Source organism: Acyrthosiphon pisum, chromosome A1, assembly GCF_005508785.2.
Source record: "Acyrthosiphon pisum isolate AL4f chromosome A1, pea_aphid_22Mar2018_4r6ur, whole genome shotgun sequence".
NCBI lineage: Eukaryota > Metazoa > Arthropoda > Insecta > Hemiptera > Aphididae > Acyrthosiphon > Acyrthosiphon pisum.
Window position 1 is genome coordinate 135924987 of NC_042494.1, and position 18533 is coordinate 135943519.

The following is an 18533-nucleotide window of genomic DNA, read 5'->3' on the forward strand; positions in this document are numbered from 1 at the left end:
TTTGAATGAATATATTATCATAACACATACTAATATACTATTATTACGCGAGAAAGACATATTTCTTCAGTTAATTAAACTCCCATCATGATAACATCGTAGACAATATAGACTCGTAAAATATAATCGAGCAATAAATTATAGGTAGGTACTAAAAGATACCTACCTGCAACCTAGTTTTGAAAATTGTAATCTGTTTGAAAACATATGAACTGAATTCACGTTAATTGTATAACCACGAACGGCACAGCGCGGCGTTTGTATTGTTTCGATGCAGTCGGCGAAATCTCAATGACTCACGAGGACTTGATAATATGGAAAAAAAGACAATAAGGCTTCGACTAACCTATACGCCATTAAATGCAAGAGATTTTTTTTTTAGCAACGTTATGCCTCGCAAAATTAGTTTTTTCTTTTTTTCACGAATACAATATAATATCTGAGTGAAACACATTCCGGTGCATGTGCAATTATTTGTATGCGGAGCCTCGGTGCATTTTAATTAAAAAATATTTGATAGACTACACGAGGGCGCGGGCGTGGGCGTCGAGCCGCTGCAAGAGTTGTGCTGGTGCATTTATTTTCACCGCACCGCCATCCATCCGTCAACGCACCCGTACACAATAAGGGTCGCATGTGGGTCAAGTGCATCCAAGGTCTCTACTTAGGGGGGGGCGACGTCGGTACCGCCCGAGATATATTTGAAGAGTAAGCAAGTAAATCGCGTTATCGCTGGAGACAAAGGGAACTCGCACACTCGAACCTAACAGGGTACTAAAAAAAGGGGGAGGAAAAGACCACCAACAATTTTTTAAAAACCACTCGAGACCACTGAAAAAGCCGACTATATATAAAATGTAATAAGTATATTATATTTATAATGCATATACTTGTATATGTATATTGTATATTATGTGTGAATATAATAACTTCCGCACCACAAATCATACTCGGTTCTCTCTGGCCCCGTTTCAGTTCTATATATAACATGTATGTATATATACATACATACATATATATATTTATATATATACACACCCATATAATATATACACCGACGACACAATATAAAGCGTACACCCACGTAAGCGGGGTTGACACATGATTTAACCCAGAATCATCGGAACTGCCTTAGGTTTTCGCCTTCAGATAGCGGCTGTACATAATTAAATGGTTTTACACACACCCACATATATTTGATAATGCGTGTGTGTGTATATGTGTGTTCATTTCGAGTAGCGTGCGAAATAATAGATGGACAATTAGCCGAACAACGCCACCGTTTCAAGTGTTCCGTGTGGCGGATTTTTAATTGCTACGATAACGCACTGCATATGATATACACGGGTATAGGTTTGCCTATGGTGTATTATGATAAAATACAATCCGAGCCACTACAACAGCTTAAGTCCCGCGCACAGTTCAGGTGCTTTTGCGTATTCGGTTAAGGCGAGAAACGCATATTCGGGAAGAGAGAGAGAGAGAGAGAGAGAGAGAGAGAGATAGAGAGAGAGAATGATAGAGAGTGACACACACACACACAAAGAGAGACAGAGATTGTGAGTGAGAGGGAGAGCAGAAGGTACGCAAAACGGTTTAAAACTATATTACCATGAAATATATTATATTGTTTCGTGGACTCAGTGGACTATTTAATACGGTGGGAGGTGGGTGGAAAAGCCGCGTATACGTGGATTATACCTCCCATGTAAGACTGATTTTATAAAATACATATACTATAATATAATAATATACTAAGTGTGACTGTTAAATAAAAAGCCAACCGAGCCAAAACCATTTACAAAAAAATACCGTAAAAATGCCTCCGTGTAATATACGATTTTGTGGCTGATCTACGTTTTTTGGCGTACAAATTTTCCCCAATTATTTTATAACATGGCTTACCTATATTGCTATGTATTACTTAGGTCGACAACATCTGACGGGGCTATGCGTGACATGACGTACGACGTTGTGATTTTTTTGAATCAGATACAATGTTTCGTTTCCAGCTTTTTCCCTTCCACTATACTAAACGATTCTTCGTTTTGGTTGACTTTTCTCAAATAAGTTTGATTTTTCACGGCATGAATCTACCACGGCGTGGTCGGTCTTTCTCTCTCTCTCTCTCTCTCTCTCTCTCTCTCTCTCTCTATTCTCTACTTATTCTTTCTCATTCACTTATTATATATTTCCTCTCTTGTTCCTTCTCTCTTTCTCATTGTGTACCCCGAATACATTTACATCCGGGCGATGTTTGCGATCCATTAACGAGGGAGCACTATAGTAATGATACTCAGTCAAATGAAATGACACCGAATGTTTGATATATCGTTTGCGCACACCTATTGTTAAAAATAACCCTTTTAACGTAGTTTTAGAGCCTATAGGTAATTTTATGACCCACCCAATCCATATATATAGATGACGGTAAATAGAATAAAAAAAATACATGTACTGTCACGCTCAGAATCTGCACGTGATTTGATTCCCCGTATTAGTATAATAGTATTTAGGTACAACGTATACTCAACAATAATGGGATTATTATTGGCACGCAGTGGCTAATATCTGTATAATAGAAACAGCTGTTTTGTAGGGTTATTAAAATTAGTAATCCACATATAGTATTATATTCCCTCTACGGAAATATTGGATCAAAGTAAAGTATTATAATACGCTCCTTGTTCAACTCATAATCTAAAATTAAGTATTAACTATACGCAAATTAAATTTTGATTTGTATAAGTAATTCATTTTTTTCGACGAAACAACAATTTGAATTCATACACATACCATAATATTATCTATCTTTATAATTGTTTAATTTGCATACTTAAAAACGTGCAGTCATAAAGTACATTGATAATTATACAAAATGTTATCACAACGTAGTTAAGTATTTTCATAGACATTTTAATTAAATTAGGTTTATAAAATAAAGACAACCAAATAATTTCATTTAACTTTATTATGTAGTCCGGTAATAGAATTTTCGATTCAATAATATTAATTTAGTTTGATGATTTTAGAGTCAGTAAAAGAAATATTATTTTATTTATATTGATATTTTAAACATTGGCAGATGAAACCATAAGTTATATTATTATATTTACAATTAATTTTAATTATATTACGGGTTAAGTAAACTGTAAAGTAATCAGTACTAGAAGTAAAGTTACAATTAAAAATTAATATTTAATCTAAATATAAAACAAGATATTATTTTCCTGTGAATATGTTCGTTTTGAATTTACATCCTCATATTGATTTTTTTCTCAGTTATCCATAAATGTAAATTACACAAGGATGTATCATTATGATATTTTTCAAACGCGAAAATTCAAATATTATCAATGTCCGAGTCCAACCAAATGAACCAAGTAAGACACTAGAACATATATTTAATAGTTATGTCACTTAATTTTAACGTAATTCGTCTGTTTTTTTCAAAATAAAATTAATAAAACATTTTGTTTAAACTGTTTTGCAACTATGTATGGACTGATCAATAACTATCTAATTAATCGTATACCAATAAATATATTATTTTCAAATTATAATTGTGTATTATAACTCTCGAGGGGGAGATGAACTACAATAATACATTGGAGTAATAATTGTATAGTAACATACTAACATGAGACAATAATTTAATAATTCAAATTTAAAAAAAAAAATGATTTAGGGGGGCGATCTAACCATCGCATCCCACCTTCTACTAACCGCCGCTGTAACAAGCGTACAAAAATATTTAGTCAGGTTATTTATTATGACGGTATAACCTTAATCAAAAACACAATATAAATAAATAAAAACGTCTCATATTTCGTTTCAGATATGAGCTCCTAAATAAATCTTATTACTCAAGAGAGGATGCTTGTTATTTTATTATTGTAAATATTTTTTCTTCCCGAGAATAACTTACGAGTTACTTTAAATGAACTTAAATGATTAATTGTAAATGATTACATAAGTGCCTACCACCAAATCATTCGATCATCGCTATTGAGAATACCACTATATGAAGTCCAATACACGCACTCGCTTTATATTATGATAGTTTTGCATCTACAACTTTCTTTTTATCACGTATATACGCACTTAATAAATATAATATACAAAATAATTGAGGTATTGTGGATATATATATATGATAAAATATCACCAATAATAAAATTTTTCGATATACCTTTGAAGTTTTTCAGTAATTGAATAATATAAAGTTGAAAAATAAACATAATAGAATTATTATAATGGCAGAGTTACATCGGCCGTGCTTAAGTCAAATAATTTTCGTGAAAAAATATGTAATACCATGTAATAATAATACATTTATAAAAAATATAATTAGTCCAAATATACCTAATTTTAACGATGGTGTAATATACAGAATACAGAAAAATAAATAATTAAGTACCTATATAACATAAATAATGATAAAATAAATTAAATTAAAGTATTATTTTAATAAACTGGTGCATCAACGGGTGCAGTGTTGTTGTATTTACTGCCCGTAATGAATACGATTTCAATTAAAATTATATTTATTCGATCAGCCGTGCAGGTCCATATATACCACCATTTCCCAAATGAAAATTATACAATCATAATATAATTTACGCATAGATGGTTCTATACAATTTCTGAAGTCCCGATTGAAATATAATATTATATATATATATTCATATCCAACAAATGCATTTCAGAACAATTTTTAATTCGAATCCATATTTGAAAATATATTTAAAGAATAAATACGTGCATCATTGTGAAAACCCACCACAAATCGTAAATGAACAATGTTAAAGAATATACTATTACGTGTGATATTCAATAAACAAATATGTAGGTAGGTAGTTAATTCGTTTGTGTGATTTATATTTATCTAAAAATGCAAAATTATTTGCGAATATTGGCATTCGTGAAACACGCAGAAATGTTTTAACTTAAAAATGTAAAATGCTTATTATTTATTATCGAATGTATAATGATTATAATATTTTACTTTCCTATATTAATAGTGCGCATTATACACTATAGATAGGCATTGTAAGTCATATTGTTCAATAACTGCACGGATTTGTTAAAAACTAAAAATCTGCGAAATTCAGTGTTAAATTACAACTATAAAAAGGTGGGTAAGTGGATGTCGCTCTGCTGTACAGTAGGTTACAAGTGGGTCACTGTATAATGGATAGTATTAAATTTGAATTCAATGATATAATATCACTGCATAAGAAAAACGATTCTGAGTAGAGACCGTTTGTCAGTCTAGGTATTAGACATACCTATTATAATTTATAGGTATACTTATCTATAGTATTAAAAAAAAATTGACCTATAATAGGTATTAATAATAAATTCCAAATTAATCATATCACAATATCAATCAGGTAACGCGTTATACATCAACAACAAACCGTGGTACTATCATAGATATATAATAGTATACTTTAGAAGTTTCAAGTACCCACAGATAATATTATACAATCATTACAATCACAACAAAATAACTAAAATAGTTATTCCAAGTTTTTTAATATGTAATTTCGTCCAAATTTGAAATTAAAATTACTATAGAAATAAACTGTGCTTATGTATTTCTTAGAATTTTTGGCAACAGAATTAAATATTTACGTGGAATCTTGTTTTAAATTTTCAATCCTTAGATATAAAAGTTGAACATTTTATAAATTTTTAACTACAAAATAATTATTCAATCTTAAATTTGATACATTTTGTCAACATTTTAACTTCAAATGCTTATAAAAAAAAATTGTGCCTATGTATTTTTAATATTTTTCAACTGCTATTGTAACAATGTATCAGGAGCTTTGTATTAATTTTTTACATTTTTTTGCCCAATAGATAAAACTTTATTGATATTTATAGAAAAAAAAACTAAAAAAATTTAAAACTGACAATGTCCGTAAACAGCTTAAAAAAAATCAAATTATTTTCAAAATTGTATCGTATGTATAAAACGCTAATATAAACATTCAGTGAAATTTTCAAGTTTCTACAGTCATTCGTTTTTTAATTACAACAAAATAAGAAAATCGTTACGTAAGAAATCGAGTGAATATCAAATGTTGTAAAAATATGGATTTCAAACGCTCATAAAAATTTAATTTGAATTTCTTATAGACATTTTTTTTTTTGATAAAGGTAGATTATCCTATAAAGAATCTTGTATTACATTTTAAAATCTTAGTTGTAAAAAGAAAAATTTTTACGAATTATAAACTCAACATAATTAGGTAATTTTCGTGATTTTTCCATATTTTGTCAATTTTTGAACTTTAAATGCTAATAAAAAAATTGTGACTAAGGATTTTTAATATTTTTCAAATGTCATTGTAAAAATATAGTAGGAGCCTTGTATTAAATGTTCAAGTATTTTTACTAAACAAATAAAGTTTTATTGACATTCATAGAAAATCAATTTTCACGAAAACAGATTTTGCGTAAAAATTACCGTTTTTCCTTAATTTTTCTTTTGTTTTTCACGGCGCTTTTGAAAACTATTGGAAATTTCATATTTTGACCTCCCGAATGAATCAACTAGATTCACTTTCCCCATCAAACAAGATACTGTTGAAGAAAATCGAAGCAGTTTTACTGCCCCAAACCGTGATGACAGACACAAAAATAAAAAAACACACATCATTGTAAAATCAATACATTCATCGTTCCACTCAGAATCTAAAATGTAAAATGATGTTTACCTGTTGTAGTAACTTTCAGTTACGTCGGAATCTGGAACGTTAGAACAGAACGGACGCTTAGAAACAACACAATCGATTTTTTTTCTACTTCTCTACTATGAATAATATGTTTTATATTATTATAATAATTGTTTATACGAGAACGTGAAATAAATTCTGTAAAAAAAAGTATCACGGTCTATATACAAGGTATTCCTCGAGAATTTAATAATTTTAAGTGGTAGAAAGGCTATAGAGTGGCGGACACACACACGCACACACGTTGCGTACTTTATTAACTAACGAATCTAAACTATCCAAAACCTTTAAATGTATTAATCTTAACGGTTCTATAGTACTATACCACGTATACACACATACAATTGTATTTTTTATCTTTCATAGATATATACAAAATGTTTTCCCCCTCGAGTGTCAACAATAAACAGCTGATATCTTATAATATATGTATTATAACCTTAATTTGGTTTTACAGTCCATGAAGTTGTATTGTTTGTATGGTATAAATCATTTTTTCAAGTCGAAGTTTTGATAATATATATTATACTGACTTAGTTTATAACATTAAATTAAAACTTTAAGACTAGAAAAGCTATGTATAAGACAGCATAATGACTCTTTCATCCCTTTATTTTAACCCACATACACTCTTTATTATATCCCAGGTGTTAACTATAAAATATAATCAATTAGCCTGTATCCACTCAAAAATAGAGAAATTAAAATAATTAAGAATATCTAAAAAAAAAAAATCCAATTATCTAATTGCATTACTTGCAGGATAATAACATGTACCTAACTGTGTGACTGAGACAAGCTTGATTTATTTTTAAACATGAAACCAGAATCATGGTCCTGATGAAATAATAATCCAACCAAAAACCCATTTCATTTCTAAGAACCAAAAAGGTTGGGTTGAGCATTAATTTATTAAAAAAAAAAAAAAAAAAACATATTTTGTTATGTATTATCAAAAGGGCTTTATCAACCTCTCTAAATTTACATAAAGGTTTCAATAGAATACAAATTAGTGTAAATTATGTCAAAACCGAGGTCTCTCGTAAAATATCACTACGGATTTTGATTGACTATAAAACAATAATAAACCATATTATGTTATAAAGTTCTCAACGTGTATTATCGATAACAATAATAATTATTCCAACTCATAAGTATGATTTTCTATAACGAGTGTAGCTAGTAGAGGTATGTCACCTGATCAAAATAAATATCAAATGATTAATCAACATATTATTATTTAATTACTTGAAATTTCGCAGCCTAAAATGACCAGTAAACAACCGTTTAATAATGCGCAGTCAATGCGTTTATGATATAATAAAAAAAAATAATCGGCAAACAATCGAGCTATTTAAAAAGGTATTGTATAATGATATTCATATCGTAATTTTTTTAGGTAGCTTAAAACATAAACATACAAAAATAAAAACAATATCTATATTTATATACATATATATATTTTTTTTTTGAGCTACTACAGATATTGGCACGAATGCGTAGGTGTACATATTATCATAATATATTGGCGTACATAACTGATAAAGACCGCTCGCGGCTGTACCTACCTTTTCGCTTACTCCACGAATATTATTATACAAAATATATGATAAATATGACCATATGGGTCACCTAATATTATATTATTACCGTACTACGGGCGTATTAATAATAATAATAATAATAATAATAATATAATTTTATTTGTTCGGTTTTTTTTTTCTTGGAAATTCACCATCCCCTCGCGTCCAGACGGACCACGTTCGGGAGCATATCTATATACCTAGCCTGACGGGTATAATAATAATATACAACATACGATAGTATTGTACGAAATAATTACCCTCGCGACTCATCGGCGAAAACGCTCGGGGGCAATAATTTTGAAAAAAAAAAAACCCGAAAAACAAAATATATATGCGTGTTATAGGTACCCGTCGGTATCGTTCAATAATCGACCGCGCGCGACGTTATAACCGGTAGGCAGAGCACTCGCACAACATAGGCCATAATAATATTATGTATTATATATTATTTTGTAATATATTTCGTACAAGACTTCTCCTGCCGCACGTGTTCCGCATTTTTCTAATAAACGTGATGCGCGTCTGCGTTGTTTAATCCCACGAATTCGCCGAACCGTAATTGCCGGTATACGCAATACACACGTACACGTCGTACGGGAGGCACCTATATATTATATATATTGTGTATACCAGAGATACCAGGACCGCAATATAGACCCGAGGCCTTGAATGAGAATTCGATCGATTTATTGACCGTAATCGAACGATTATATTATTATTATTATGGTCTGCCGCGCGGTCGTAAAACTATTCGCAACGTGTCGCAAGACCGCGGCCGCTTCAATATAATAATATCACATTAACCACCTACCCGCCTGTACATAGCGATAATAATATAATAAAATATAAAATATCGTATTGTACACTGTGCAGTATTATACAGGGTGGACCTAGTGGACCGCCGCCGTACGGTCGACCCGCGGTGTCGTATTATAATAATATATTTTTGGATAACATCTTCAGATTTTTATTTTTCGCCATGTCTCATTACAAAATCGTGAAAATGTTGCTTATAAAATATAATATCTCCTATGATTTTTGTTCGCTCCCCTCTCGGCTTTCGCCCCTCCCCCAAACTCGTTTTGAAATCTCTGAGTCCGATAACGCTCCGGGAAAACGGTTAGTCTCGCGGATGTTATAAAGCAGCTGCAGTGGAATCGAACTAATCAAAGATGTTTCACTTCTGCCTCATTTATTTAATATTCATTGCAACAATTTATATTGTGATAGGAAGGAAAATTTAATTTTCACGAATAAGAAAATCACTCGCAAATCCAAACAGTGCATCCTCGCCCACGTACAGTATTATAATAATACATCGACATTTCGGGAGACCATATATTTTTCCACTCCGTTATAACCCAGACAAACTTTTAACTTATGTCGACTATTGCGGCAAGTATTTGGGGAAAAAACCCCTACAGAAATAATAACATACCGAGTTCGTTACCGCAGGTACCTATATATACATAATACTATGACATATTCTACGCCGAATGGAGGTACTTACGATCAACGGTTGAAACTAGTAATGATAAAATATTAAAATATAATACTGTATATATACCTACGGGACGAGGGATGAAAAAAAAAATGGTCTGTGGGATTCGTTTGGAATTCTTCTGGCCTTCTGGGACGAAATTATTTAGTCACCGAGGAGTTGAAATATTCAACGTTGCCTAACAACTGTCAGTTCCTTAACGTTGTTTTTTCCAACGCAGAACCCAACTGTGAAACGTTATAATAGTGACGCACACGAATTCATTTGTTATATTGTTATTTTAATTTTTAGCTGCAAACGTCGGAATGCAATGGTAATAAACGGGGGCGAATGTCTTTTGATGTGACCAAACCCTTTTGCAGCAAACCAATGCAACACTACAACGGCTATGGCAGATTATACCTCAGGCAGAAAAAAAAATAATAAAACCAACCAACCTCCCCCCCGTCCACCGGTCTATTGTCGTTTCCCATCCCCCTAGATTATTATCATGATGTTGAAGTCTCGGTGGTGTGCATAACGCGTGCATCTGACCTACATATACACTCGAATGGACGTTGCCGCCCGGGGTCAGTGGTACGCAAAATCAACTCCTGGATTGGGTTTTTAATACGTGCAGACGACAAAGCCACTAAAAGCAAACAACATTATCTCACTAGTCAATACTATAGTTTTCCAAGACAAACTCCTTTATTTCTAATATGAAACCGGCGATTGGGAAAAAAATAAGCTCGAGAAAAATCTATTAAACAACTTTTTATAACGAAAAAACTTTTTCAAAAAGGATAATAAGATAATTTACGTATTATTAAAATGTATTTAATTGTTTATTTTGAGCATATTTTTATTTATTCTACACGAGTACCTGTCAACGAAAATAAATACAAAAATATAATATATTTAATTTCATAATATATTATACATATTACCTATACCGATAATACCTAATATTGCATTTCTTTTGATGTTTCTTCATTATATGTATTTTTTTTAATGCACTTATTAATCGTATAAAAAATTTTTATAATATAGACAATGGTTTTTAAATCAATAGTTTTCGTTACATAATAATATATTTAAAAAACGAATAAAATATATCACACATGCAGGACATTACGGGAGTACAATAATTAATTCAGTTAACCAGAGTCATGAATTTTATTGTAAATTAGTATTTACTAATAGTGAAAACTCGCAAACAATATATGAATAAGGTTCCGTGACCTTTAAAATGTGTAAACCTATAGTAAAAACAAATATTCAAATGTATAATTGAAATGTATTTTATTTCATGATAAATACTTTTGTTATTAGTAAAGTTTGAGATCATTTATTATCAGAAATAGTTTTACTTTTTTATTTCGTTATAATTTCACGAGATCATGACAGCATGTAGTTTTAATAAAATATTTAGTTAATAAATCATATATCTACCTACCGAAATGTTTTAATTAGATTCTGAACACTTTTAATCAAAATTATTATAATGAATAATAATAAATTCAAATAGAAATTCAAACCTACATATTTTATAAAATTGAAGTTTTATTTAATATTTTAATAATTAGTCATGTAACTTTTACCTATTGTTCTAAACGAAATTATTTATGAATCTTAAAAAATAGAACACGATCTGCATCAACGAAATTGAGATAACAAATTGCACAATGAGTCATGTTACTAGTGTTCTCAGTAAAATTATTTATAAAACGTAGTATAAATTATAAATATAATAAGATCTATATCAACGAAACTGAAAATAATAATGTTTATAATCGATTAGTCATGTTGTTAGTAAATGTTGTGCACAACAAAGTACATTATTTATGAATCTTATAAAAAATTTAATAAGATCTAGGTATACCGAAAAGATTGATAATCAAGTATAGATAAAATCACGTTTAAAAAAAACAATAAACTCGAATTGTATTTAAAAAATATATTATTTCAGATTATTACAGAGTTAATTGTTATATCGAGTACCAATATCTAAGAAAATCATCTATAACATTATACTAGATTTAAATAAAATACGAATTAATATTTTGTACCTAGTCGAATATAAAAAATAAAAAATATAAATTATCTTCAAAACTTTAATTAAATATTTCAAGGCTGAAATTTACTGCATGTAAAACTAAATAATGTAATAGTTTATAATATTATGTAACTCGAAACAAATCATAATATTTTTATTTAATTTTTAAGCTATGCTCATTTATTTTATGAAAACCAATATTTTTAATAATTAGCTAGGTAGGTAGACACATTCTGTTGTGTCTAAATCATTTTAAATTCTGAGCGGAGCGATTGGTTTTACAATGGTGCACCAAAAAAAAAAAAAATATATAAACATGTTTATATATTTTTTTTTTTTTTTTCATATCATGTTTACAAAATTTCTACCAGAAGGAGTTCTTCGATTTCAACATATAGTACCTTATCTTTTAGCAAATTAGATCAAGATGGTACTTTAAATAGGTAATTTTTCGATTTTCTCAATAGTTATTTAATGCCACGGGAAAAACCACCGAAAAATTACGAAAAAACTCTAAAAATGGGATTTTAATTTCTAACGCTTTATCACCATAGAAACGAATAAAAATTATAATATTATAATATTTATTCAACTTACATGATAAAATAAATAATAACAATATAAAATATCCAGACTGACTAACCGTCTCGGCTCAGAATCGTTTTTCTTATACAATGATATATCATTGAATTCAAGTCTAATATAATCCATTATACAGTGACCCACTTGTAATCTACTTTACAGCAGAAAGACATCCACTTATCTGCTTTTTTGAGAATTATATTCCAAATTATTTAAAGTTTTAATAAAATTCCAAACTGTATGTTACGATTTACGGAATGAGAGATGTCCTGCATTGGCTGTATTGAAAATAAATACATTCAACCCTATACAATGACCAAATAGTAGGTATATTGCATGTACCTACATACATTTTAAATCATTGTTTTACCGTATTATTTTATAAAAATATCTCTTTTACTAGAAAACTAACTAAACGCAATAATTACACGGCAAGATTAATAATATTACACTCATCACAATATATAATTTTTAATGTGGTTAAGCCTGAAACAATATTTTGAAAGAGCATTTATTAGATTCACCAGTGTCTTTGGTAAAAAAGATAAATTATATCATAAACCCCACTTGAAATATATTAATTATCTTGTAATAACTTACTACCATGCTTATGCCGAGTTGCATAAAAGAAATTGATTAATTTAATGGTTCACTAAAATTTAATGGACCACTGATGAGCCACTAAATCATGTTTAAGGAACAATTAGCTCTCTGTCGATTCATTAAATGTTTAGTGATTGTTTATGCAACCCGACATTAATGCTTTTAGTAATTAATTTTTTAATTTATAACTTATAAGTTATAAGTAATACAATTCCAAATAAAAAATAGCCATTACGGTATTTAGCTAACGGTATTTTACAGAACTTATTGACTGAAACCAAAGTTCTTAAACATTAAAAAATAAATAAAAATAGGTATTGGTGTTTCATTCTGATATTTTTCTGAGTGTGAATGGTAAACAATAATAATTGTGGAGTGCTGTGGTGTTTTAGACCCACAGAGTAGAACTGTAAAACCAACTGCTATCTGAAAATGTTTACACTCTGTTTGGAGGGGCATTCGTGTACGACTGTTTCTTGTGTGTATAAAATGTTTAATGTACACAGCGTTAGGTACTATAGTATAATACTTAGGTAGATAATATGTATCTACATTTGTGTATTATAAATGAGCCAAAACTCTAATCAAAATTAAAATACAAAACTCTTGAATTTATCACAAAAATAGTATTATTGTGTGTCACTGACAAATTAAATTACAACCAAACCGTACTTGATGAATTTTATGCTTATACATTTAAAAAATTATATTTTTAATTTAGATATTAATAAATTATATGATAATAATTGTTAGTTACCTATAGGTATATTAAAAAAATATATATATACCTAATATATAAATATTTATAAGAACAAAAGTTATTACATAGCCGGTTGGTTAATTAAACTTGACTGCTATTTATCCGCTATCTTGCAACCTGTATATGTATATATAAATGTAATAAAAAAATATAATATTTATAATATTATATTATAATACGCAATTGGTTCTATATTTCATGATCTCAAAAGTAAAATTCTTATTAAAAAATAAAAATGTTCGACATGCGTGTTGATGCGTCGCGTGATCGTAATCATTTACCAAACATCCGTGTCACACGGTAAGATTCACCTCTACTCGAAGAGAGAAAAAAAATGCGCAAATTCATAAAAATCAAAAATGTCTCTAGTTTTATACGGCTATGAGTTTATTTCCATCATAACCTTATTTCACCAACCCGTCATTCGAATGTTATATTAACATTGTTTTGATTGTAAAAATCGTACTGAAGAATTGTCGCGGTAATTTATTTAAAACGAGTAGGAGGAACGCGAATAAACGAAAAATAAAAATAATAAAAAGTGTTTTAGTAAATTACATTTTATTTGTTTTTATCGTTTTAATACGGTACAGTGCGTTTATCAAGTTATACCTATTACTTTAAACGTAGACGCTTATGGTAATGGAAAATATTAGATTATCTAAATTAAAAGTATAACTATCAAACACCTAGTTGTACTTTCTACTTGGGTAATGTACATTTTTAAAAAAAAATGCATACCATTTATAACGGTAGCAATAAGACATAGCCGTAGTAGTAATTGGACAAAAATCCCGGGAAACAGATATTTAAAAAAGAAAAAGAAATGTTTGCGTTAAAAACTCTCTCAGATTGAGTACTAACACAATTCAAAGGTTGACCTCAGTGTTTTAAGTGTTTGCGGGGAATTCTGAAACCGTTGTGCAGTATAACGTCCCCGCACGGTAGGTCAGGTACGCGGTCGGAATAATAATACAACAGTGACTATAGCTGCTTGTGTGCGCCAGTATTAATTTCAACAACAACTACAGTAAGACACACAACTCTCGTGTTTGACCGTAGAGTGAAAAACAATAATGGAAATTTGCAAGAAAGATCGAGAGATTTATCGTCGCGAATTACGCGTATCTATAATACCTACACTCTCAACGTTTCAATCGTCGATACACGATTTTGTTTCGCGGTGATTTGTAATATCTTAGGTAACAATATTGTTTTCACCGTTATATACGACAAAACTCGATACATTCGCAAAAAGTGCAAAACGTACCACGTGCTGTACCACACGATATTATCAATTATAGATAATAATAATAATATCATAGATATTATACACTGTGCGTCGAACCGTATCGCTATAAAATAATACCTTTTACTATGTTGTAGGTCATGATCAGACATTAACAACACACACACACACACACACACACAAACTCATCACCATCAATATTCATCTGATCGACATAATACATACCTAGGTATAATCGTAATAATCATGATAACGATAATAATATATTATTATTAATCAACCGCAATCATGCACCCATGATCGGTATTATAACGCACACACGCACACACACACACACACACACACACACACACACACACACGGACCGAGTGCGCGTGTTGAATTATACCAGCGAATGTACCGCGTGTATTGTATTGTTATCATTATATTTGACCATAGAATACCATTCGAACGAAGATTACGGTCTTGTCATGATTTCTGATTTGTCATTTTGGAACCATTATTATTATAAATGTCATAGGTATAATATTATAAATACCTCGATAAATACTCTTCTATTATATTATTTGACGAGTACCTACCTATTTTAAGCCCACGGACGTGATGTCCATTCAATATCGCGTACAATACCTACCTACTGCCAAACTACACGCGATGGTCGTCGTTCGAACGATATGATTATTATATACTTTAATATAGCCATTATATTATGATTGTATTATTAATTATATTATAATAATAAAATATGATAATGATATCGAGCAAACTCGGAGACAGCTCTACCGCCGGACTAAACCTGTTTGCGCATTATTATCATTGGTAATAAATAATAACAATAATATTATACAGTAGGAATCGTATTATTATATTAATACGACGACGACGAATGATGGACCGACGCTTGTCGCGTTTGGCGCGGAATCATTTATTCGACCTAGATTTTAGCCTACCTAGTAGGCGAAATAGTGCTCGGCAGACAGGCCTGTCAGTGTCGTGCAGGTAACCGGCTGGCTTAGCCGATAACCGGGTAAATGTAGACGCACGTTATAACAACAATATTATTAGAATATTATAATATCCGTTCATATTATATTTTTATAGCAGTCATATACACCGTGTGATGCGAAAACGAAACGAAACGGAGCACCGGCTCGATTTTTATCTGCCGTCTATTTTAGCAGTCCTAACCTAAAATCTGGTATATAGTTTGTCGGCGAAACCCGGTCGGGTCCGGTATCTTTATGAATTGTGACAGTATAACACTATACTTATTATTAAGTACACATATTATACTGTTAGACACCTACCCCCCAGTGCCCACCCAACACAAACGTCACAAAACTTCAAAGTCACGATTTTCGACATAATATCGACTTATATCTCAGTCATTATACTATCTCATCAACTATGATTTTTATTATATAATATTAATTTAAACTTATTGAACGGAGATTACTGTCCACAACTACAACAACAACTGACCTCTGGGCGTCAACAGGTTATCTTTGCTGGACATGGCGTTGTGGTCGGCGGCGGCCGGTGTTCCGTAGCTCATCTCGAACTGCACGGGCGTCAGCGTGGACGGCGGCAACTGGTGTCTGTCCGGCGCTCCGGATGCGTGCCGTCCACCGTTCGTGGCCGATGTTCTGCGGTGGTGGTCGTCGGCGTCACCTTCGGCGACGGCCGGGCGGAAGTATGCGACGTTGTCGGCGGCGGTTGTGGTCGGGGCCGACATGGCGGCTGTGGTACGTTGACCGTCGTCGGTTGTGCAGTGGTCGGAAGTTACCGGCCGGCGGTGGTCGTTTGCAGCGGTCGAGTCTTCTTCGGGGTCTGCACGCGGTGGCGGCGGAGGAGGCGTCATCGTGACAGCGTCGTCGGTTGGCAACGGCGGTTCGAATGCGGCGCGAGACGACTGCAGATCGGACGACGGCAGGCCGCGGACATTCGAGCGACTGAGGCGGCGACGAGCGATACGACGGACGGTCGGACCGTTATGGGAATATTTCGAGCTGATATCTTACGACTTACTGTCGACCTGTTATTTAGGCGTGTTTGGCGGCGCGGATTGCGATTTGCCTCGCGATCGTACTATCGACGAGTGTGTGGCGTTCGGGACGGCGACGCGATTGTGTGCCGGCGAACAGAGCACGGGGACGAGAGATCCACACGATTGAGAGAGCCGTCCGGCGGCGGCGGTGGCGTGGTGCGAGTGCAACGTGCATACGCGCGCTCCCCACTGCCCTACCCCGTCCACGTGACGCCCCGTCACCTCGCCGCCTTCCCACCACGCGACGCGCCATTACTACTTCTACTACTACTACACTACTACAACTACCTACTAATACAACAGCTATATACTACTACAACAGCTATATACTACTACAACAGACTTTGTATTATCGGCGTACTAAATAATATAATGTCATATACTGTACATACTACTTATTACTTACTACTACTACAACCACTACCACTTTTGCTGTGACATTTTTTTTCCTTCTTTATCGTCGAGTAAGTATCGTAGTTTTCAAGGTCTGCGTGTGATACTCCGAATATGGCTAACCCCCGACCACCCACACGCAAAGACAAGTGCACTCGACGCGCCACCGTTTTTTTCCACCCTCGTGAAATGTATTTCATGATAATAATTTATTATGATTGAATATACCTAGGTATATTCACGCGTTGGCCACGACTATAATAGGCGCATATATTATTACGTCTTAAGCCGGGTTCACACTAGGTCACGTCGTGTTTTGAGATGCATTTTTTTACGTTTATACCAAAATGCAATACCGACAATGATATGAAAAATTTACCTGACGATAACATACTATTATCTTTTTTTTTTTTTGTAAGTTTTTCAGACATAATTATTAAAGTAACCACACGGTCAAAAGTTGAATATATTCAACTACCTATAATGCGATATCGTTTGGTTACTGTGGTATCGTGTGAAAAATAACGCTATACAATTCGGTATGATATACCTCAATGGCACCACCTGGTTCAGTCAATCGGATAAAATTGTTTTACACGACACGTCATGACATGATTTAGTGTGAACCCAGCTTTATACGACACGACTACCACTTACCGTACACTTGGTATATCATCGTATCAAACCTCTCGCGCCAGTGACGTCGCTGGTAATATTACATTATTAATACTATAATAATAATATACCTACGACGACGATTAGTCGACTTGACTGCAGCATAATATCATATGCCTATAATAATAGTTGTTTGGTGGGATCGGAAAATTTCACTCATTTTTCGTTTCGGCGTTTAAAAGAAAACATAATGTGTATTTAGCCGGTAGTCGTGTTACGAAATGCCTAGGTAGATGTTTTATTGAATTTCTAGTTGAAGGTTAGGCAAATAGTGAGACATTACATTATTATGAATAACAGGTTTTGAATTGGGCGATCGTAGAGTAGGTAGGCTGGTAGACCGTATATTT

General features: G+C 32.2%; 1 protein-coding gene across 1 annotated transcript in view; it reads right to left on the bottom strand.

Moving 5' to 3' along the window:
* The window catches only part of LOC100163144 (putative inorganic phosphate cotransporter), an 88470-nt gene extending 71193 nt beyond the window's left edge, over positions 1–17277 (bottom strand). The window contains exon 1 of the mRNA XM_001951841.5: positions 16551–17277. Coding sequence (XP_001951876.2) covers positions 16551–16929 — 379 coding nt within the window. The 5' untranslated portion in view covers positions 16930–17277. The remainder of the gene's footprint in view (positions 1–16550) is intronic.
* Positions 17278–18533: the final 1256 nt, after the last annotated feature.